At 52.4% G+C, this 22,726-nt stretch overlaps 7 protein-coding genes across 7 annotated transcripts; 5 read left to right on the top strand and 2 right to left on the bottom strand.

The window, feature by feature from the left end:
• Positions 1 to 558: 558 nt before the first annotated feature.
• PHYSODRAFT_342379 (hypothetical protein) lies at positions 559 to 5,125 on the top strand (the record flags this gene model as incomplete). The annotated part of the gene is made up of 6 exons (XM_009540824.1): positions 559 to 679; positions 1,065 to 1,747; positions 3,353 to 3,638; positions 4,130 to 4,491; positions 4,558 to 4,619; positions 4,906 to 5,125. 6 exons carry the CDS (start codon positions 559 to 561, stop codon positions 5,123 to 5,125), a joined length of 1,734 nt encoding a protein of 577 aa, XP_009539119.1.
• Positions 5,126 to 7,190: 2,065 nt separating this feature from the next.
• PHYSODRAFT_307817 (hypothetical protein) lies at positions 7,191 to 7,882 on the top strand (the record flags this gene model as incomplete). The annotated part of the gene is made up of 3 exons (XM_009540823.1): positions 7,191 to 7,266; positions 7,411 to 7,614; positions 7,662 to 7,882. 3 exons carry the CDS (start codon positions 7,191 to 7,193, stop codon positions 7,880 to 7,882), a joined length of 501 nt encoding a protein of 166 aa, XP_009539118.1.
• Positions 7,883 to 8,576: 694 nt separating this feature from the next.
• On the bottom strand, positions 8,577 to 9,939 carry PHYSODRAFT_534000 (hypothetical protein; the record flags this gene model as incomplete). The annotated part of the gene is made up of 3 exons (XM_009540822.1): positions 8,577 to 8,935; positions 9,006 to 9,121; positions 9,311 to 9,939. 3 exons carry the CDS (start codon positions 9,937 to 9,939, stop codon positions 8,577 to 8,579), a joined length of 1,104 nt encoding a protein of 367 aa, XP_009539117.1.
• A 120-nt stretch (positions 9,940 to 10,059) lies between these two features.
• Positions 10,060 to 10,347, bottom strand: PHYSODRAFT_533572 (hypothetical protein; the record flags this gene model as incomplete). Its single annotated transcript, XM_009540821.1, has 1 exon — positions 10,060 to 10,347. A coding segment is annotated over one exon (288 nt), but the record flags the coding sequence as incomplete, so codon positions are not given.
• Positions 10,348 to 16,541: 6,194 nt separating this feature from the next.
• PHYSODRAFT_289236 (hypothetical protein) lies at positions 16,542 to 17,945 on the top strand (the record flags this gene model as incomplete). Its single annotated transcript, XM_009540820.1, has 1 exon — positions 16,542 to 17,945. One exon carries the CDS (start codon positions 16,542 to 16,544, stop codon positions 17,943 to 17,945), a length of 1,404 nt encoding a protein of 467 aa, XP_009539115.1.
• An 895-nt stretch (positions 17,946 to 18,840) lies between these two features.
• Positions 18,841 to 19,671, top strand: PHYSODRAFT_307816 (hypothetical protein; the record flags this gene model as incomplete). Its single annotated transcript, XM_009540819.1, has 1 exon — positions 18,841 to 19,671. One exon carries the CDS (start codon positions 18,841 to 18,843, stop codon positions 19,669 to 19,671), a length of 831 nt encoding a protein of 276 aa, XP_009539114.1.
• Positions 19,672 to 19,861: 190 nt separating this feature from the next.
• On the top strand, positions 19,862 to 20,212 carry PHYSODRAFT_403148 (hypothetical protein; the record flags this gene model as incomplete). The annotated part of the gene is made up of 1 exon (XM_009540818.1): positions 19,862 to 20,212. A coding segment is annotated over one exon (351 nt), but the record flags the coding sequence as incomplete, so codon positions are not given.
• Positions 20,213 to 22,726: the final 2,514 nt, after the last annotated feature.

Here is a 22,726-nt window from a genome sequence, read left to right as displayed (position 1 = left end):
AAGAGCAGGCTTCACACAGTGGCAAACATGAAGGTGGACCGAGGAACGAGGAGATGAGGGGCCCAATGTGAGCAAGAGCGGTGACGGCTGCGTGCGGGTGCAGGACAAGCGCCACGACCTTGAGCTCGAAGGCGGTGGACATTGCATCCGTCAATCGATTGAAGCGAGTGAATTTTTTCTCGCGCATTTTGTTTGAAACATGGAGTGATCTGATTGGCTATTATATTGAGGAGTTGAAGTTGATATGCCCCAGCCAATCAGAGATCGAGTAAGCCTTAACAAGCCAAGACACAGACGCCGATGGCTCTCACGCTGACGAGTGTGGCGCTGGAGCTGCTTGGCCAGCGAGAGGGCTGCTGAGTGGGCGATTTTTCGTCTGACGGGAAGGACCCATGTGTCACGGGTCACGTCTGAGACCTCAACTGACAGGTTTCCTGACGATGCTCGAAGGCGCGTTAGAGCAGGAAGAGGCGCGACTTCAAGAGGAGCATGGGAAGGACGGGCTAGCATATCAAGTGTGAGTGGTTATCCCACTCTTCAAGGCAAAGATGACGCGAGATGGCGGGCTGGGCGCGGAACGTTCGGTCGCCAGCCGCCAAGGACGGGTGTCATGGACGCCAGGAAGCTCGTGCACGGGAGGTGTGGCGTCCCCAAGTGGTTGCAGTAGGAAAGGAAGCGGGTCGGCGGGGTAGCCGTCGGCCGCGTATGATGTGGTGAAGGATTCAGTCGTGAATTCTCCTCGTTGAAAGCAAGAAACCCTTTGCATTTTTACGAGATTGCCTTCCTTTCTTCTAGCGTCTTACCAGCAAGCTACGCGTCTACTCTTTGTTGGCCAAAGTACTCGACCCTAACGGAGGAGGACCGCGACACATGCAACGGATTGTGACTCCGAGGAAGGGGTCCATTGACAACTGGCCGTGACATCGGTTCCATCCGAAGCCATCTCTCAATACCGTCCATCAAGTCGAGTCTAAGCTCAAGAAACTTCCCCTTCATTTCATTACAAGATAGTCCCTGTGGCAAGAAGACCATGTGGGGGTAACTCGACGACGTTGTGTTCGAAGTGCTGAAGCAGGAGAGCCCCAGCCATCGTTTCAAAAAGCTGCTCAATCTGACTAAGTACCAAGCCGAAGGTATCGCATATAGGACTGGACCAGGTGGACTGCGCGCTCTATTGCGGCCTCGGATCGAAGTTGCCTACTACGCTGACGAAAACCTTGCTCAAAGAGTTGCAAAGGAGGCAGTGGACCAGCTAAAACCGAAGCTGGAGGAAAAGGGCCAGTACAGATTTGACGAATTGGAAAATATTGCGGACGCTCGTGATAAGTTTCTCGCCTTCTTGCAGCGGTGCTGGGAGACGTACCAGAAAGTCCCCGATGGTATCACACCTTGTGTAGCAATTATTCAGAGCTCGGGCTCCGGGAAGAGCCAATTGCTGTACCAACTCGCGAAGGAGACTTGCCGGCATGACGTTGGCATTCGAGTGTTGTACACGTGCACGCGTGTTATTAAATCATGGGAATTCCCAGCGACAACGTACCGGCTTCGGGAGTGGCTGTTTAGTCAGTACGACAACTTCCTCACCTCGCATCTGAAACGAATTTATTACTATGCACTGGCAAACTGGTCGACAGTGGGCCACGAATGGATTGAAGTGTTCACAAGCGCCAACGCAGACATTACTATTGAAGAAAAGCTCAGCATGATTAAAGAATTGAAGATCCCAGCCAGTCAACCGACCAAGAAGGTCGTGGTCTTAGGGAAGAGCGCAAAACAGTTCATCGGCAGCTCAGTTCAGCCTAGGTCATGTTAACAACACATGCTCATATCTTCGGATGGTTCCCCGCCTGGAAAAATTCATCAAGGTAATCAATCACACATGACACGGTGTAATTACACGGTGTAATTATGCAGTCCTTAGCATCTACTGTATCACAGAGGGCAACCAATAGTTCATTTAGGATTGAAAATGAGCAGGGTTGCGAAAGACTACATGTAGCCCCTGGATCTGGTGGGCGGGTTGCAAGAAAATGTTCTGCGGGGTGCGTATGTTCGCTGCTGCTACACATTCCATTATAAATTATTAGTCGAAACGAGTTATCTCTTTGTCCAGGTATTATTAGCGTCCGTGGTGCTGATAGTTAGTACTTGATAGTTAGTACTTGGTTGCACTTGGACACGAAGCCCGCGCATGGTTTCATCTGCACTCCTGCTCACACTCTACATTAAGAAGGTGTTATCATCGCCACTAATAGCGTTTCACTCGGTAGCTGCATACGGCTCACCTTACTTCTTCTTTAGCTTTACGGAAGCTGCAAATGCCAATGCAGTGCTCCATCAATTTGTCTTGACCCACTGGTTGGGGGGGATAGCGCGTATATAGCCGGGTTTTGAATGACTGTGCCGCGCATATCGACCATGGTGCCGATGCTGAGCGCTGTAAAAAAGTGATTCAGTGTGCTGAGCTGGTATGACCGCGCACGACTGCCTCACAGTTGCTGTTAGCAGCAACATGCTAGCTTGCGCTAGAGTATCGTGCATCGTACGGCGACTTCATGGTGGCAGTGCTGTTGCTCAAAAGCCGCACTTGACAGCATGCCACTTCTGTGACGTGCTGCCGTACCGGGTTGCTGTAACTTGACCCCTGAGCGAGCGGTGGCGGCCGTGTTGTCTGCTCAGCTGAGTGCTGCGACCCACGTAGCATGTGCATTACTTAAATACTTGTGGTGACCTCACGAGTGATGTGCTGTTGACCGATTCATTGAGCCTGTACTCAAACGGTATACAAAGCGAACACGGCGTGTGTACCGTGTTGGTGCAGTTACAGGTGTTCGCAATTGATCGAAGGGCTGACTAAAGTACACGGTGTTTGTGCCGTGTCAACAAATCGGCTGAACCTGTACTCAAGCGTTGTACTGGGCTTACCATGATGATTCTAGGTGCTGATAGACGATAACGATGCTGAGTCTCTACATGAGCGACGCGATGCAGGGCATACCGTGTTGTTGGTGCTGTTGCTCGACTATGACAGCCTATAGTGGAGCTGTGTACTTATCGTACTCGTCCTAGAGCCAACCTGCAAGTGTAGTGTAGTTACTTGTACAGTAGAGGTAACCTGACCCATTGCCGCCAGATATATCTTTCTTAGAAACCATGCGTGCCTCGTGTTCGCGATTATCTTTTGACAGTCGTGTTATAGCAATCATGTGGCTAAGCTTTTGTGCATGACCTGAACCTGAACTGAACTGCCCCTGAACTGATAAAAACGCTACCGGTCTTAGCTGTGGACTCAGCCAGTGGGGTGGTTAATTGGCACTTAAGTGGGGCGGACTACACGTGGCTTTTGCGCAAGGCCGCTATCGAAGCTAATGAGTTCATTCGCAAGTCGAATCCAGAGGGTGGCCTTCTCGTGGTGTTCGTGGACAGAGATTTGGAAGTCGCAGGGTTAACCCCACCTCCATCAGCAGACGCGCATCGAAAGGTGCTGCCACCCTTCGCCCTCACTCATAATCTGGACGTCTACTGGAAACGTTATTGCACCGAGTTGGACCTGGCTGACAATGAGATTGCTGCGTACAAGCGTGTCGTAGCCCAAGACGATGAAGGAGAATCTATGAAGTCGTTGCTGTCAATGGGGCGTCCGCTATGGGGCGTCCGCTATGGGGGAGTTCACTTTACGCGAGGCTGGCCATTCGCAAGGAAAGGAACTCCTCTACGGCTAGAGTTGTGTATCGTTCAATGGAGAAAATGGTTTCACTGGCATCGATCAAGTTGCTAGCGGGAAGCGGTGGATTCACATGCTATAACCATTTCGGCGTAGCTTCAATGTTGTGTCGATTGGGGGCGCAGTTTCGATCCACCTCAACGCTCGCGCCGTACTTCGTTTCGAACTTAATGGCTACTCTATCGTTCGTGGGCTAGAACGGTAACCACCAGCGGAGTGGCTATACCTCGGACCCGATTCTGGCGTTAGGTGCAGCAAGGTTATGGCACGTGAGAGACGACCAAGCATAGGACGATATTCTCCCTGAATTCGTGAAACTCCTGGAGCAAAACCATCTCGAGTTGGGAAGCATCGATGAAATGGTGGCTCGAATTGTACTGTTACTGGCGGTGGATGCGTGTGTAGTGGCAGAAAACGACAATATCGAGTTCCCGTTCCGAGGCCAATTTGTGGCTGTGAACTTGTTCGTGCAAGCTCTAGGAGGTGGCACACAAGCGCCTTTGTTGAAATCCACGCTGGCTTCCGCAGCCGAAACAATCCGAAAAACGACGTTCAAAGCATGGCAGGCGAAATGGGAAGGCTGGAAGTGCGGGTTCTGCCACTTTGTGCAGATGTACGACGAGCCCACTGAAGTTCTTTTGTGGGTTTTGTTGGGCCGACGAGCTGCTGGAATCTTCTCGGGTGATGAAGGGGGTGCGGAGCTGCTTGTCCCGATGTTTAATGGTGAGAAAGTGTCGTTCATTTTGATTCAAGTGGAGGGGGCGAAGGTGCGTGGAAATAATTTTCCAGGGTGCGTGGTGGAAGATATGCACCCCATGCATGTGTTTTCGAAGGGCAGCCCACTGCATGGTAAAGCTCTGTGTGATATCATTTGCGTCTACATGAATCTGGAGGAGTCGGCGTCACTACCAACGGAAAACCCGGATACTTTCTTTATTTGTGAGGAAAATGAGTCAAGCCAAGTTGTACCGCTAGAGGGGGAGTCAAAGGAGTCTGAAGTGCCAGCAACGCCTTGTTCTACAGCAATGGCATTGTGTGTTCACTCGTTGCGGCCTTGGGATCTTGCGGTCAAAGCACAAAATGTTCCTGTTGTCACGGAGAGTGTCGCGAAAGTATTGACGCAATTGATAACGTCTGAATGTGAAGCCAAGAACTCTGGCGACTTGAGCTTGGGTACTCAGTGTCATGCTATGGGGAGGAGGGGTAATGATCGTGCCCGATGACGAGCAGCTGGAACAAATATCGGGTATAATACCAAGTGAGCTGGCGCTGAGGAACAAGTGCAACATTGCGCCGGTGCCTGATCAGTCAACGAAGATTTCTCACCAGTCTCCTACGGGGGTCAACAAGAAACGAGCAGCGGATGAGGAGCACGAAAACCCGAAGCGTCCATGCCAGTAAAAGGCTTTGCCGAATGCAGCAACAACAGTACTGAACTCGTTACTCCCACTTCGTTGCATTTCTCTAAATGCAAGGTGAACACATTTCTTCCCGTGCTTTAAGCGGTTATTCATATTTTTACGCGGTAATATTCATTTTCACGATAGGCGCCGCAATTCGTACCGCAACCACACACGCACGCTGAGGTGCGTGTTGTATGATAGTCGGCGTGGGTCGTTGGTCTCATGAAAGCTGTGTGATGCCGCTCGTTTTTCACGGTATCGGTCATTTTGTAAGATACCTAATGCCAGATAAAGATACAAGCCCGAGAAGAATGCCCAAGCATCAATCGCATCTTCAAATTTCATTCAAATACCTTTTCCAGCATTGCCAAGGATGGGTCCATCGATCATCACTACAGTAGCCACCCCGCAGGAGACTGATGGAAATACACGCGGAAGTCGACTTCATCGGCTCCAGTCGTTATTAAAAAAAACGAAGATGCCTTTTACGCTGCTGTGTGTGGGCCTCGCGGTGCGGCAGCAGCTCGGCGATAGAGACCTGCCGGAGATTGGGCCTCTGATCATGAACTTTTTGGGACCAGCACCAAATTTGTCGATTCCTCGCGCGTGTGCGTTTGGATCGACCGCACTGCTGAATTGGATATGGGACTGGTGCGTCAACGATAACAGTCCAGACTGGAGGCTGACCAACTTCGTCCTAGCGGAGCCACACTACTATCGCTGGATATTCGTCAATTCACTGTGTGTTGCTACGATTGGACTGTAGGTGAATGGCTTTTTGCCCGTTTTCCGGGTTGCAATGTATCGAGGGAGGTCGAGCAAGTAGCATCCGAAAGTGGCCACGTGCGCTTTCTTCAATTTCGTCTGGAGCGCGATTCTGGGCAGCAAGACAAAGGAGATACGGCCGATACATGTAACGAGAGCGGTGCTGATAGCCAGAGGGTTATCTGCTCCAAAAAGCAAAGTAAATTGGGGGGACGCCGTGTAATTTCGGCATCGAGACGTTTATGATCACCAACTCTATCGGCCTGACTTTGCGGTAGACAAGCTTATCGACGTAGCTCTGAGCTAAGGTGACATCGCGCTAGCTGAGAACTTGCTCCCTCCTGGGAAGTGTCTTTTGGAGTACAGTGGAGCTGCTTCTCACCTCCAGTTTGGGGATTGTGTCACTCTCTCGTGGTTATTGGAGCATGAGGTTGGACGCAAGATTCCGAACCGGGCTACCTTCTTCGCAGTCATGGGAGTCGCGATCCGTGCGGGTCAAGGTGATGTAATAGAAATACCGTGCTTCTGAAACCCTCTATTGTCGCGTCAGCAAAACGGACAATACACCGAGCTGCGTGCGCTATGGCGTCCATCCGATGTCATGAATGAAGCAGCTAACGGGTGTCTAGAAGTTGTAAAGTGGCTACACCTTTGTCGACCGGAGGGGTGTCGAAGGCTGCGATGGACTGCGCAGCTGCTAATGGACATTTAGAGACCGTAAAGTGGCTCCACTCGAATCGATCCGAAGGGTGTACTACGAGGGCGATGGGCGATGGTGGGGGCGGCTGAAAATGGGCATTAAGAAGTTCTGAAATGGCTACACGTGAATCGAGCGGAGGGAACAACGGCTGCAGCGATTGAAAACGCGCTAGGTAAGGGCCATTTGCGAGTGGTCTATTGGTTACGCGCTCACTACCCGCAGTTCGCCCCAGCTGAAGTCAAGATATCAAGCCGGTTGCTCAACGTTTTCGATGTGCTGCTGTTCCTGCGCGACCACTATCCAAGTCTTCTCACTGCTAACTTCGCTCGCAAAACCCGGTCGAGTTTGAGGCTTGATAGTGGCATTGCCATTTGGTTCAAGGAGCAGGGCCTGTCAGTCTTCTAACGAGTCTCGCCATTTTTCAATGCTTTACGGTCAAATGCTGGATGAATGTATTTGCGTGTTGTTGGCAAACCTTTTCAGGAATTAAAATGCTTGTCTCCAGAATATTAATGCGGGCTTCTTGTAAATTCTCGGTACCGTGCGGAGTATTTCTTGTCGTTTACTTAAGTAAGCCGATAAATACGAGTTTCACATCATGTCACGCACCATTGGGGAGCTCTTCGAGTTAGTCCTACAAGTCCGAGCAGCGCTGCTGTTCAAGTTCTTCCTACGTGAGTTTGGAGGAGCGCTCAGCCATGCATCACTCTCCAGTTAGCGTTTGTCCAGTGCCATATTTTATGCTGTAGGTAGCGAGTGTATTCAATCGGAGATCGACTAGTCGTAGTGGCTCCGCGAAAGTTAGTCCATCCATACAGACGTTGCAGCCAGCTATCAAATAAGAAAAAAGGGTCTGGAACTGAAGCTTGGTGTCTGTCACCCGATCCGAGAGCGTCTTGCCGAGATGCTGGGGCGGAACCCCGAGCGACGAGGAAGCGCATCCGTCCAGCGCACCCGACAGCTTATGCTTGGACCTCTACGTACAACTCTGGCAAGCCTCTTTCTACTGCTTAGCGTTCTTTGTAAGATCCATGCTGAGTTAACTGAGTTAATCCCTGTACTGAACTAGATAAGCGTGTCCACATGTGTCTGGGTGTTCGCTTCGCATTTGAGTCACGACGACACCATTGGACGTGCTGTGTTGCTGTTCCTGCCCCACCTGGCTCTGCTACTTCTGTCGGGCCTTCACTTTTTCCCAAGACTCCAGCAACGAATGCATCCATGGGTGAGGTCACCACCGTAGTGATTGGTTACGATCTCAAATGTACTCATGTTTGCATTGCTTTTTAGGCTGTGGTCGCGACGGTAGCGCTGGTTCCTGCCGTTTTCGTCGCAATAATCCACTCCGGCTTCCACATGGGCGTCGGGCTCTGCTGCTGCAGTCGCGCTTTCTGGTACGGCATTGTGGCGAGGGTTTATCGTCAGGCTTCTTCTATCTACTGGCTGTGGCCTTCGTCATGAAACGCATTGATGCAACAGCCCTGCCACGTCTTCCGCGGAGATGGCAGCATGTGGACGCGTCTTGGATAACTGGTACGCTGACCTGTTGCTGGCCGAAACTTGTTGCAGGCAGGGTTCATTCAGCTGACGAATTGTTCTAACTGGGTCAATTCAGCTATATGGCGTTTATTCGGAAGATCGTTCACTTTTACGCTACAGCCAGCTTGCTATCCCCCCTCGTAAGGCAGACCCATACATTCATGCGCAGTGTTAAAGCTCTAGCGCTTACACTAACTGCCGTTTTGATCAGACGACCATCGTGTTTGGGGAATTATCTCGCCATACTCGCCAGCGCATTGGACAGCAGCACTGCCGCGACTTCCTTGCCAAGACGTACGCTCAGTAACCCGTTCGTCGGGTATCAACTCAAGAGAAGATTGACCCGCGACAGGATCGATTAACTTCGTCCTCAAGAAGTGTAGTTTATCCTCCAGAGGAACTGGTAAGCCAAGAAAACTTGAAGCTAAAGTCTGCACCTGATCACTCAAAGAGATGAAAGCAGAGTATCGGAAAGTGAGAATTGCGGTAGAACCAGCCAAGGTTCCCCCCACAAACTCGTACCGTTGTGCTCCAGTGAGTTTTGGATCGTATAGCAAATCCACAAAAACAAGTTCGATTGAACCATGTGCCAGCTCCGATCCAGCACAAAGGAGAGCAAGTGCATCACCGATATCCCCAGCATTTGCTGAATAGCGTACCCCATCACCAGCATCAGAAGCAGCTCAATGGACCCGAACGCAACAACGCGGCCAAGATTGTTCGCCATTTCATCACCATCGTAGGACTGCAGCAGCGGATAGTAGTCGTGGTTGGGTAACAAGAACATCCCCGCAGTGTATATGCCTGTCCGAAACACACAAAACATGTCACTAAATAATTTATGCGAATTCAAAGAATCACGAATGCAACGCACAAAAGATCAGCGGGATGATGACCTTCGTATACAGCACCAGGATCACAAACTCCGTCGTAAAGAGCGTCCTTGCACTTCTCTCCAGAAACCACTGGCGCTCCTTGTTGGAGAAAATCCTCATCAAAGGCGTCTCGGTTGGAATGAGCTCCAACGAGAGACTTTTCACCTTTTGTACAGGTCGAGCCATAGGGAGGGAATGGCGTGGAGGCCCGACCGGAATCACCTTCCGGTCTCGTGATGGTATGTCCACTTGTCGAAGGGCACCTAAAGTCTTAAGATTAACGACGCTTAGAGACGTCGTCGACTTTGCCAATGGACCGTAACGAAGCAGTGAAAGTCTGGATCTCGCTCTCGGATCTTCGTCGATGATTTTCAGAGCGATCTCAACGAAGCTTGCGGTCTTCAGAGGGTGGTCACCGGGGATTTTCCGACGTAGGAAAAGGATCGCGTTACTGAGGTGCCGAATGTCCGACAAGGATACAAGCCCGAGGAGAATATCCAACGCGACCATCTGCACCACCGTCGTGCTCGAGTGCGAGTTCTCCATCGAGCTGGACACGTACAGCGCGTTGAACACGTCCACGTTGATGATCATGACCTGAGGGATCAGGTCGTAGTTGTTGCCTAGACAGTAGCTGATCCAGTTCCTCGCAGCGATTTTGATGATGGGGAGCAGCATGACGTAGAACTTCTGGTTATCTGTGCTGACGCTGATAAATCCGTACAGGTACGCTGGGTATACGAAGGTCAGCAACACTTGGCAGATGAGCACTATGATCGCCCTTATCAGCTCCTTTAACAGCACTCGGTTTTGATTTAAAACTCGTCCGAAGAACCCCACGAAGCACGCAACCAGCACTAAGAACCAGATGTTGATCCCCACCACCAGAGCGAAAGGAAGAGGAAAGCCAATGACGCTCGCCATCGCTATCATGAACACCACAGCTCCTCCACTCGAGATAATCGGCATCACACTCACTGGAGTCGACGTGATATGTAGAGCTGGCACAGTGACTCGGAACTCTTCGAGGATCACACGCGTCATGAGGGCGATCGTGACGAAATCCCGTATCCAGAACAAATAATTTGCACTAGAGCCATCTCTGGGTGAAGCCAGCGGGACAGCGTCGATTGATACGAGAATGATCAGGCACGGGAAGGGTGAGGCCAGAGTGACGATGACCGTCCAGGACAGCGGCGTAGTTTTGCTGTAGGCTAAGAGCTTGCGAATACGCTCTAAAGAGTAATGGCCACGAAGCTCCGGCTGGAAAGTTATCGAAAGCTTGCGAATTCGACGCCTGAAGACGTGAAGTTGCTGTCTCGCGTCGTCAAGAGAGTCCATGACTCAAACCTTGATGTGAGCGACTTGATGAACTCACAAATGATGAACATGGGCTTCTTCTAACGAATAATTATAGGAAGGGATAACGCGGTCGCAGCTGAGGCTATTTTACACCTTTTGCCGTTGACTACAAGGTACTTATTTAATAAGCCACAGTGAATCATTTTGAAGTAGCAGTGAGGAGTATTCTCTAGCACAATCGATAGGGCACGCGATAGATAGTAGCGCAGTTGTAGGTTACGATTCGAAGGAGGCGGGAAAATTGAGAATCTAAAAGCTGTCAAAGGCATCGACAGACACTGGAAAACAAGAAAATACAGTAGAAAACTGGTCATGCAACACCCAATGCACACCCTTCGAGACGATTCGTTGCGTTCAGTAAAGAAATTTATTACAATTTTACAGGAACAAATTCGATCTCTTGAGCATTGCACGTTATGCTACTGTGCCTTGAAGCGAAATTATTCTCAGGTAAGACAAAGAGTGCGCTTTTTCAGTTGTCAGAGCCTGCTTGTTCATGAGTCTTCGGGAGCGCCGCCAATAGATGTACATGGACGAGGAGAACGTGTGGACACATCCGCCGATGACTCGGAGGATCCGACGGCAAGAGGAGAGCCGGCGGCAGCCGGGCTCTGGGTACACCAATGACTGGTCAGGGAGACCCATATATACTGAGATCAAGTCAAGCGGAAACCGGGAGTACTCCGTCTGATGAGAGGCACCAACGAGCACAAGGAGAACAAGAAGGAAAGCAGGAGGGGAAGACTAGAGAGTAGTTTGAGAGACGATAACATTTAATCTCACTTCGGAATTTGCCCCCTCAACCACAAGCTACAAACCAACAGGTTAACAGCCGCAACAAACTCAAGCCCTCCCCGACGACCGACATGACGACGTCCAGCAAGAAGGCCGAAGTCATCCTCGGAAGTGACAATTACTTCCACTGGGAGTTCGCGATGGGTATGACGCTCGCGAGGAAGGGGCTGCTGGCGCACGTCCAAGTGGTGAAGGACCCGACGGAGATGACGGAGGCCTGGATGCTCAACGACATGAAGGCGCTCGGTGATCGCTCAAGGCGTGGCTGTGGAAGACCACACGAAGATTCGGTCGGCGACGTCGGCTATCCAAGCCTGGAATACTCTACGCGAGTTCTACAACCGGACGACGATGCATAATCGGGTCACGATGACTCGTCGGCTCCACGAGTTCAAGATGGAGGACGGTGCGACGATGGCGAAGCACCTGGACAAGTTCGACGAGCTCATCGTGGGCGTTCAGACGCTTGGAGAGCCCCTCGATGACTCCCGACAACTCGTCATCCTGCTGAGCAGCTTGCCGGCGGAGTGCGAGTTGATCGCATCCATCGTCGAGAACTCGAAGGACGTGACCCTCATCGAGGTGAAGGAGAAGCTGCTCAAGGAGTACGAGCGGCAGGAGAAGAAGGAGACCACGGAGCGCGCGTTGAAGGCTACCTCGTTCGGAGGTAGGGGCCAGAACGGGAAGTTCGGCAAGGGCGGCAAGGCATTCGGCCGCAAGCGCAACGGCGGGCGAAAGGTCGGTGGCTTCAAGGGCAAGTGCTTCAACTGTGACCAAGTGGGACACATAAAGCGGGACTGCCCGGAAAAGGCAAATGGAGACACCGCCGAAGACTCGGTGTTCGCTGTGGCGGAGAATCCATCAGCGGGTTGGCTGATCGATAGTGGGGCGACGGCTCACATGACGCCTCACCGCGATGACTTGTTCGAGTACAACGAGTCGTCGGCGGACATGTATGTGACAATCGCGGACGGGAAGGAGATCCGCGTGGCAGGGAAAGGGTCGGTGCGCCTAACGGGCATCGACGGCAAGCGCATCAAGATGGTGGAGGTGCTCCACATCCCCGGACTCGACCGGCGACTACTGTCGGTTGGGAGGGTGGCTGAACGCGGCATGAGTGTCGAGTTCCAGCGGAAGTCGTGCGTCATCTGGGACAAGACGAAGGCGATCGCTTCGGGGAAGAAGGTCGACAAGGCGTACTTGCTGGACTGCCAGCAGGACATGGTGTATTACACCGAGTACTCGGGAGTCGACGGGAAGTGGGAGCAATGGCACGCTCGTATGGGACACTTGAACGGAGACGCTATGGCAAAGACCCGCGAGGCAACGGACGGGTTCCCGACGACTCAACAGCAGACGAAGACCCTGTGCGGAGGATGCATGAAGGGCAAGCAGACGGTCGCACATTTCCCGTCGCGGTCGACGTCGGCGACGACTCGACCGCTGGAACACGTTCATACGGACGTGATGAGTCCTATGAAGACGAAGTCCAAGGGCGGAGCGAGGTATGTGCTCACATTTGTCGACGACTACTCGCGACACGTCGTGGCGTACTTCTTGACCAAGAAGAGCGAGGTCGCGACCAAGTTCAAGTCGTTCATGAAGCTGTACGAGAACCAGTGGGGGCAGCGCATTAAATGCCTGCGCTCGGACAACGGCACTGAGTTCGTGAACACGCCGATGACTGAGATCTGCCGGGTGAATGGGATTATGCATCAGAAGACGGTCCCGTATAGCCCCCAGCAGAATGGCGTGGCGGAGCGGATGAACCGCACGATCATGGAGAAGGCTCGAAGCATGCTACACTACAAGGGCGTGGCTTCGATATGGTGGGCAGAGGCGGTCAGCACTGCTGTCTACCTGATCAACCGGTCGACGAACAGCATGCACCCGACCAAGACTCCGTACGAGTTGACGTTCAAGTCGAAGCCTCGGCTGGACCATCTTCGAGTCTTCGGGTCGATTGGTTACGCCCATGTCGACAAGTCGCGACGCACCAAGTTGGAGCCGAAGAGCTTCAAATGTATGTTTCTTGGGTACGCCGACGACTCAAAAAGGCTACCGAGTTTACGACTTGGAGTCGAACACGGTGAAGGTGTCCAGGTCGGTGAAGCTGGACGAGCGCGAGGTGAACGGCATCTACGACATGGTGCCCAGCGAGAACTCGCCGATCATTGAGTTGACGGAAGATGCCGAGGATGCGGCACTGCCCGAGGAGATACAACGACCTGCCGCCGACGAGCCGATGGAATCAGTGGAAGAGACCGTCGAGGACACGGAGATACATGAGGTGGAGACGTCGGAGCCATCCATGCAGGAGCTGACAACGTACCGACGACTCGCGAGACCGGTATTGAATGATGACATGGTCTTCCACCCCGAGCCGGAACGGACCCGGCGCGCCCGAGAACCGGTACTACTACTTGGATATGGTTCCGCAGACGGTGAGGAGTCGAAAGAAGATGGTCCCGATGACTCGGACAACGATGATCACTTCTGGCCACCGTCTCCAAAGCGACCCAGGGTGGACGAAGACAGCCTATTGACTGAGGCGGTGCTGGCCTACGCCGCAGACGTCGGCGATGCCAATGACGCACCCACCACGTATCAGCAGGCCATGCAGAGCGATGAGTCGTCGGAGTGGGTGAAGGCAATGAATGCGGAGCTCAAGGCACACGCGGACAACGGGTCATGGACGCTGGTCCGTCGGACACCGAGTGCTCGACCGATCGGTTGTCGCTGGGTGTTCGCAAAGAAACGAGACAAGCACCGCCGAGTCATCAGGTATAAGGCCCGCCTGGTGGCGAAAGGGTTTAAGAAGAAGTATGGCGTGGACTTCTTCGAGACGTACTCGCCCGTGGCCAACATGAACTCGATCCGAGTGGTGTTGTCGGTTGTGGTGGCCGAGGCGTACATCACCGAGCAGCTGGATGCGGACACCACCTTTCTCAACAGCGGGCTGGTGGAGCGCGTCTACATGGAGGTACCCTACGGAATCATCAACGCGAAGAACATGATGTGTCGGCTGCAGAAGGCGATCTATGGTCTGAAGCAGGCGGCAAATGCCTGGCATAAGACCATCCACCGAGTCTTCGTGGGCATCGGATTTCGGAGCTGCGGCGGTGACCAGTGCGTATACGTCAATGGCGAGAAGGGCAGGTTCGTGTACGTCTGCCTGTACGTGGACGATATGATCATCGCAGCCAAGACGAGCAGCAAGATCCAGGAAGTCAAGGTGGCGCTCAAGAATGCGTTTAAGATGAAGGAGTTGGGCGAGGCCAAGTTCATTCTCGGTATGGAGATCGACCATGACTCATCGGCGAAGACTCTCATGATCAAGCAGACTCGATACATTGATGATGTGGTGAAGCGGTTCAACCAGCAGGACGCCAAGGTGGTGGTGAACCCGTGCGAGTCGGGCATGAAGTTGGCGAAGACTCAGTCGCCGATGACTCAGAAGGAACGTGAGGAAATGCAGGCGAAGCCCTACCGAGCCCTCATTGGCTGTTTGCTGTACATTACAACGTGCACCAGACCTGATGTGGCGTACATCGTGACCCAGTTGTCGCGCTTCCTCGAGAACCCTGGGCAGCAGCACTGGAAGGCTGCCATCCGCGTGCTCAGGTACCTGAAGAGCACCCGAGACATCGGCATCGCCTACAATGGGAACGCGAAGAAGGTCGAGGTGACGGCGTACACCGACGCCGACTGGGGCAGCAATCTCGACGACCGACGCTCGGTGTCGGGCATCATGGTGATGATTAGTGGGGCGCCGGTGGTCTTCAAGTCGAAGTACCAGCGCACGGTGGCGTTCAGCTCGGCGGAGGCCGAGTACATGGCGCTGAGCCTGTGGACGCAGGAGGTGCTGTGGACCCGCGTCATGCTCAATGACATGGGTCACGAGCAAGTGGGAGCTACCCAAGTATGGGAGGACAACCAGGGCGCGATCGCTCTCGCAAGCAACGCTGGCTACAACGCGAGGACCAAGCACGTGGAGATCAAGCATCACTTCATCCGCGAGAATGTGTCCCGAGGACTCATCGTTGTCAACTACGTGCCGACGCAAGACCAGCTCGCGGACATGCTAACCAAGGCGTTGGAGACGAAGAGGCTCCAGTACCTAATCAGCGCAAGCGGAATCATCGGGACGGTCGTGCAGCATTAGCGGCGAGTGGGAGTGTTCATGAGTCTTCGGGGGCGCCGCCAATAGATGCACATGGACGAGGAGAACGCGTGGACACATCCGCCGATGACTCGGAGGATCCGACGGCAAGAGGAGAGCCGGCGGCAGCCGGGCTCTGGGTACACCAATGACTGGTCAGGGAGACCCATATATACTGAGATCAAGTCAAGCGGAAACCGGGAGTACTCCGTCTGATGAGAGGCACCAACGAGCACAAGGAGAACAAGAAGGAAAGCAGGAGGGGAAGACTAGAGAGTAGTTTGAGAGACGATAACATTTAATCTCACTTCGGAATTTGCCCCCTCAACCACAAGCTACAAACCAACACTGCTAGATAGTGGCTGCTAGCACAATACTGAGAGGATGGCTATGTTCGCCAAAAACACATCCGAGAATGGCTAGCATATCCCACCTGTCTACTACATAAGTACCAAGTATCATTTTCGAGGCCGAGTGGCTTGAGTTGCTCATTTCCGAAAACGCCGCCTACCGCTCAATGCTCCGCGGCAGGGCCTCCGCCGTTCGCTGCGCCCAACACCTCGCTTCCCTGGTGCGCCAAGCTTCACGCCGCCTGCGGTAACTTAAAAGGTAGAGCATAGCTAGCTTGTAGATGGATCAGCGAGTGTTTGTTTGTACTATTTGAGCAATTATGGAGGCAAGAGGGCGTAAGCGCAAGCGTTGCGTGTAAACTTGCCCTTACAGAACCGTTTAGACAAAGTATTAGCATGAATAAACTACATGAGGCTGAATACGGACGAGGGCGAGCGAACGCGAGCGCGAGGCTCACTCAGTGCATTCACTGACCACCAACATCCGCCGATTAGGCGGGGGCGTGTCTGTGCGAGCGAGCGAACGCGAGCGCTGCAACCCGATATTTTTTTCCTAGACACCGCGCCTGGCCGAGATGTTATCAGCACTTTGCATCTGTTTTCTTGTGATGGGTATTTGTCTAGTCTCTACCACGCACAGAGTCACTCTGTTTGGTTCTGTAGGCTAGCCCTGCTAGCAGGCTCTGTCTACAGAGTAACCCTTCCAAGCGTCAGCTGTTCATCGCGGCGACATCCGGTTAACCCCTCCGTGAAGGCATCTTGGCCATGATCAGCCCTCGGATTTGCTGTTCGAAGCATGGACCTGCACTTCTCAATTTACCCTCCGCCACTCGGACCTCAAAGAGGCAGCAGGACCGGGTCCGAAGATGCGTCTTCATAGCTTTCTTCTGCTGTTTGCCGCTGTAATAGCCACTGCCTCCTCAACAGCAACAGCGGAATCTGTAGGCCCCATCACAGTCCCGTACCCTGCTAGGCTCCTGAGACTTCACGAGTTGCCAACCGATGCCGAAGAGAGGGGTATCACCATCAATACGAAACAGATCGACGACTGGCTCGAGAAAGGGGACACTGCCGACGACATATTCAAGCTGCTCTCTCTTCACATGAAAGAGAGCAATATCCTGGCCAACCCAAAATTGGACGAATGGATCACCTACATGAAGGCTTTCAACAAGAAATTCCCAAAGAAGCAGACCAGTCTGGTCACGACACTGACCACTCACTATGCCGACGACGACCTCGCCAGGATGATCCAAGCCGCGAAGAAGGTCCCGGGGACAGCGAAGATCGCCAAAAGACTGGAAATCGAGCAGATTTATCGCTGGCTGGAGCACCAGAAGACCCCAAAAGAAGTTTTCAACCTGCTGAAGCTGGACGACGTGACTGTGGAGCCGTTCCTGCAGCCTCAGATGCTCACGTGGGCCAAGTACATCGACTACTTCGACAAGGCGAACCCTGGTAAAAAGGCCTCCTTGCTGCCGGCTTTCGGGTATTATGACGAAGAATCCATGGTCGCGATGCTCATCAAAGCCAAGACGGTCCCGGCCACGGAGCACCTCGCAGTGAGGGCGCAGGTCGAGCTGACGCAGGTGATGCTCAGGCATGAGAGGACGCCTTCGCAGATCTTTACCATGCTCAAATTTAAGGAGGCGGACGACAAGTTACTCGAAAATCCGCTCTTCATTGCCTGGATGAAGTACACGGACGACTTCAACGAAATGTACCCCAAGAAGAGACAGCCGGCGATGACGGCGTTGCTGGAGAACTTCTCAGGCGAAAAGATGGCCAAGATGGTGCTGGACGCCGAGAAGTCCCCGACTTCGGCCAGTGTTGCCAAGCAGTTGCAGTCCGAACTGATGGAGACCTGGTTGAAAAAGAAGAGAAATCCGGCCCGAGTTTTTAAATTACTGAAGCTCAACGAGGCGGCGGATAAGGCGTTCGAGAGCCCCGTGCTGGCGATGTGGCTCAAGTACATCACCTTCTACAAGGAGGCGAACCCCAAGGAGATCGTGAACGTGGCGCAAATTCTGAAGATGTACCACAGTGACGAAGCTCTGGCCAAGATGCTCCTGGAAGCGACCAAGGCCCCAAGCACGGAGAAGATCGCCCTGAGTACACTGGATGCGTTGACGATCGGGTGGATGTACCGTCAGAAGGTGAGGCCGGAAATCGTCTACAAGTGGCTGGATGCAGCGAAGAATGACGTCGGCGAGAAGTTTTACACCTCGTATAGAACGTTGTACAACATGAAATATCCTTCTAGGCGGTGAGGCGTCGAATTGACATAAAAATACTGTAGAGACACAAGACGTGCATGGCTACGTAGCTGAGAAGCCTTGTCATATTCGAAGCACTAAAGAAAATTGGTTACTAAGTAAAACCAAATTTCTTACTTCTCTGTATGATGATTTCGAAATTGTGCTTTATCTTCGCTTTTACTCAAGATTTTTGGCCATGTGAGGCCTTATCATGAAGCTTAGAGGCAGGAGAACTGAAGGAGGCACAACGCTTTTTTTTTTAGTCCTCCGTAGGTTTTTTTTCGTAATTCTATCAAAAATTAGTGATAATTCATCGAAATTTCAGGATGAGTTGCTATTGCCAATGTTAGCTTGGTGAGCCAATTACAGCTTGTCAAAATCAACGAGGTTTTTCTAGTCAAGTGTGCTATCATTGGGCAAAAATCAAATTTTGCCCTAACCAACGTCAAATGATCAATGACATTCGTTGTGTGGTACACAAAAAACCTAACTAACCATACTTATATAAGTACTTTCGTGGGACAGAGTATGTGATGTTCTGATGCGGGATTTCCCTATTAGTGTACCCCTATATTGGTACATTTACAAAATACATTTTCGATGGGGACCATTCCATTGCCCAGTGTGGCGTTCGTGCTGCGCCACCAGGCAAATGCCGGTGCTCTACTGAACCTCGGGGTGCTCATCTGCGACTTTCTCGGGCCTTCCCCCAACCTGTCGCTCCAAGACGCGTGTCGGTCCCGAGTCGATCCCGCTGATGGAATGGCTGTGGCGTCATAGCTGCACCTCTGTGGACGCCAGATCTCCGAGATGGACGTTCTGCAACTTCTTGCGGTTGGATCCCCACTATCGTAATTACCAGTTACATCACGCCCTAAAGATTGCGTCAAGTCGTGGGAACTTGACAATGATCAAGTGGCTGATGGACCATTTTCCATGTGGACAAACGGCGGTCGAAGTGGACGAAGCGGCAGCTGCAGGTGGACATTTGAACGTGCTGGAGTTCCTGTTGGCCCTCGATGGCAAGGAAAGTACCGGTGGAAGTGTTCAGAGCGGTCAACAGGTTGACTCCGAGAGGGACGCTGGAGGACGGGTCTGCTGGGGCGGCCGCAGTGTCAAGGACGCTCTCTCCAAGAAGCAGTATGCAGCAGTTCAGTGGCTGTGCGAGCGGGGACTTCACACGCAGGAGGATCAAGAGATCGCGACACGAGTCGACAGAGCGTTGAGACTGGAAGATGCGGATCTCGTGGACTTCCTGCTTCATGGAGGACAAGCCCAAGAGGACCCAACTCCCGAACGAGTCGACGCGATCCTACAGTTTGCTGCTGACCCGGACTGTGCTGTGCACGCGTTCCCAGCCGTGATGAAGCTGCAGAGTGCGTCTCTTATGCAGAAAATGGTGCAGCTCCATTCTACCCTTCCGAAGGACCACAAAGCGTGGTTGAACGTGTGGAAAAGTGCGCTTAACGAGTCGTGTCGCCGCGGAGACCTGAACATCTTCAAGTGGCAGATGGAGCACTGGCTGGGGCGCGAAGCTTGCTCGGTTCTGCTTCGATATCCTGACTTCGTGGACCTCATGTCTGCGGCTGCAAGGGGAGGGCACGTGGAAGTGATGGAGTATCTTCACCGCATTGGACTAAAGGAACTCCCGGAAAATATGATTGCCGGTGCATTACTACGACGCGGGCGGAGTCAAGCACGCGACGATGCCGATGAGTGCAGTGTGGCCTCTGAGTGATGCGATGATGTACGTCGCCTGGAACGGCAGTCTCGACACCATCAAGTGGCTGTGTGCAAACGGATTGGAGGGCTCCCCGCAGTCTTCAGCCAACACGTTGACAAACGCAGCAGAACATGGGCACCTGGAGGTGGTGAAATGCGTCCACACGAATCTGCCCGCGAGGTTTTCTGCGAACGCTTCGGAGGCAATGGAAATCGCTGCAGCCAACGGCCACGTCGAGGTCGTGAAATGGCTTGGAACCCAACTACCTGGAGCCTGCACGAGCCGTGTTATCGACAGTGCTGCTGGAAGTGGCCACTTGGAAATAGTGAAATGGCTACACGAGAACACGCAAGCTCGCTGTTCTTTCAAGGCAATGAATATTGCTGCGTACAATGACCACATGGACGTATTGGTCTGGCTCCATGAGAACACGGGTGCTGGCTGTACAGAAGACGCGATGAACGGTGCGGCAGCTAAGGGCCATTTGAACGTGGTGAAATGGCTACATGAGCATCGATCCGAGGGTTGCTCGGCCACAGCCGTCGAAGAGGCAGCAGGTTACGACGTCAGTTTCCGATGTTTGAGCCGCGGAACGTGGAGAACCCCGTGGAAAACCCCAACAGGTTTGAGGCGCTGCTGTTCGTGTATATTCACTATCCGAATCACCTAGGTCGCGCTTCCCGTGAAGCGGCGCTGGCGAGTCTGGAGAGTTTCTCGGAGTCGCATGATGCGCACATCGCGCAATGGTTGGTGAAGAAGTTCCCTAGAAGCGAGGCCATGTATTGAAAAGCTATCGATAGCGATGGCGATCTTGGAAACAAATGGAGAGAAAATTAATCGATATAGTTCGAGTAGTATCCCTGTTCGACAACATATCTTTGTTAGATACCGGTTTGGCGCATCCACTACCAGAGAAAAACTCCTCTATGACCCATAGTGTGATGCACACCGCGCTTCGAATACGGTACCCCGGACAAGATGAACCATGCAAAACATTTTCATCTTGTGGACTATCATTGAAAATTAACAGTAGGTTCTACCTACCGAATTGTTATTTAGTTTTTCTTGAAACAGGGTAAGGTAGATGAAATGACAGTCCTTGTTGGTCGCGTGTTAGACACGTTTCGGCCCCTGCCGGGCCTTTTCAGTGGCTTTACCAAAAGGAAAGTGAGCGCTATTCTACCAGCTCCGCTACCTACATGTATCCACAACCCATCCTAACCGCTCGATACTCTACGGTGGTCATCCGTAAAAATCGATTTGCTACGCTATGGCGACAAGGTAAAATCTACTCGTAAATATCACAGTACCAGCGAGTTGAGATACTCCAACAGCTTTGAATCTACTCAACAAGCACCGTTGTATCCTTGTTAGCAGTACTAATGCATGCACATGTAAGCTGCTGGAAGCGTAAGGTATGTATATAGTCCACCCGCAGATCATGATGGTCCAAAGCTACCTTATTGCATCTATTACTACGCAGTTGTATTTAGTTGGGTGGTTGCATTCGACGAGGCAGGACATGCAGTAGTACCACTCACTTTGAGTGAGCATAGGCTTCGCGGCCCCTGCAATCCGATTGCAGCATGGTTACTTCTGACATTCTTCATCATCACGGAAACGTATTAATAATAGCGAGCGTTCGTAAACGTATATTGTCCCGGCCAGAATTGAAGGGCCCGATTTGAAGCCTCGATTTGAACATGATGTCTACGACTTTCCATATGCGATGGTTAGATATAGGGTAAATTATACGCGTTAGATTCCAAAAATGTGGTCAAAACGGTCCAATTCGCAGCCGTTTTTTCGTTATAGGCGCTCAAACATGAAGGTTTGAATCGGCCAAGAAGCATGAGCTCAAGTGGGCTAGGTCACGATAGGGTTACGAGAAATAGCATTCTGTAATTGGTTGATCTTCAGAAAGCATATGACTTTTGGAGTAGTCGACAGGACTACCGTCTTACCCCGCATAGTGCGCATAGGCGCACAAATAAAATATAGCACCCAGTGAGCGTAATATTCGTTTAAACCGCCTAGGCGGTATGCTACGAACAAATCCTACAACCTTGAAGACGGGCCACCTCAATGGCACCAAACATAGTTTTAAGGCGATAAATATGACTGGGTCGTGCGAGATTGCAATGTGCTGACGACTCAACCGGTACAAGCATGGATTGGCAAACCGCAGGTTCATAGTTCGATCCCGGTTCGTGTCAATTGAGGGCCCGGTATGGGAAGAGGGTATGTCGCGAGTCAATCGTTAATTCCCCGCACAGAAAGGTATATCCAACGCTTGTCAATTTCAAGCGCCCACAATAATCAGAAACTAACATGTCTTTTTGTATGAATCAATGCAGTATTGATTTAGCTCTGTGTCTACTTACAACAGGCATCCGTTAATCTCAACAGCGAAATACCCACCGCCGCGCACAAGCACAACATCCTTGGTAGCGTTTTCCGCAGCATAGACAAAGCTCGAGGTGAGGCGGCTGCCTTCGTCAGCAGTCTTGAGGGTGATGTTCCACCCGTGCATTTTCGACGCCGCGTAGATCTCGAGCTCACCCGGGGCCATCAGTCCTTTCCTTACAGCGACCAGGTACTCGTCGTCCAGCAGTCCGGTCAAGTCCACGAGGGTAGCCATGTAGGTTGTAAGCGCTTCGGCGTACTCGGGCACGGACATATCGAGACCGAAAGACAGGCAGCAGAACAGACTGCTCCTCTCGTTGTCTGGAATGTACCAGTCCGGGGCAGACACACGTACCAGCTCACGCTCTGAGTCGTCGTTCACCAGGTGCTGTGTGCCATGCATGCATGTTGAAGTCGGAGCTGAGTATGGCTTTCAGCGGAGCGTGCAGCCGATCCATGCTGAAGCGTTCCTTCGCCACTATTCCACACAGGCCGAACGCCTTCTTCACCTCCGCGGGGTCCTTCGAGGCAACCCAATCAAGGGTCCACTGCGCCACCGCGTCGTATCGCGGGACCTTTGGGTTTCCAGCTTTCGTCTGCAGCATGGGGTCACGGAGAGCTTCGCTGATATACGCGTCATACTTTGAGCGCTAGTATTCTTGAT

Source organism: Phytophthora sojae, assembly GCF_000149755.1.
Source record: "Phytophthora sojae unplaced genomic scaffold PHYSOscaffold_16, whole genome shotgun sequence".
Classification (NCBI taxonomy): Eukaryota; Oomycota; class Peronosporomycetes; order Peronosporales; family Peronosporaceae; genus Phytophthora; species Phytophthora sojae.
Note: the sequence above shows the minus strand (reverse complement) of the source record. Positions and strands in the feature narration are given on the sequence as shown.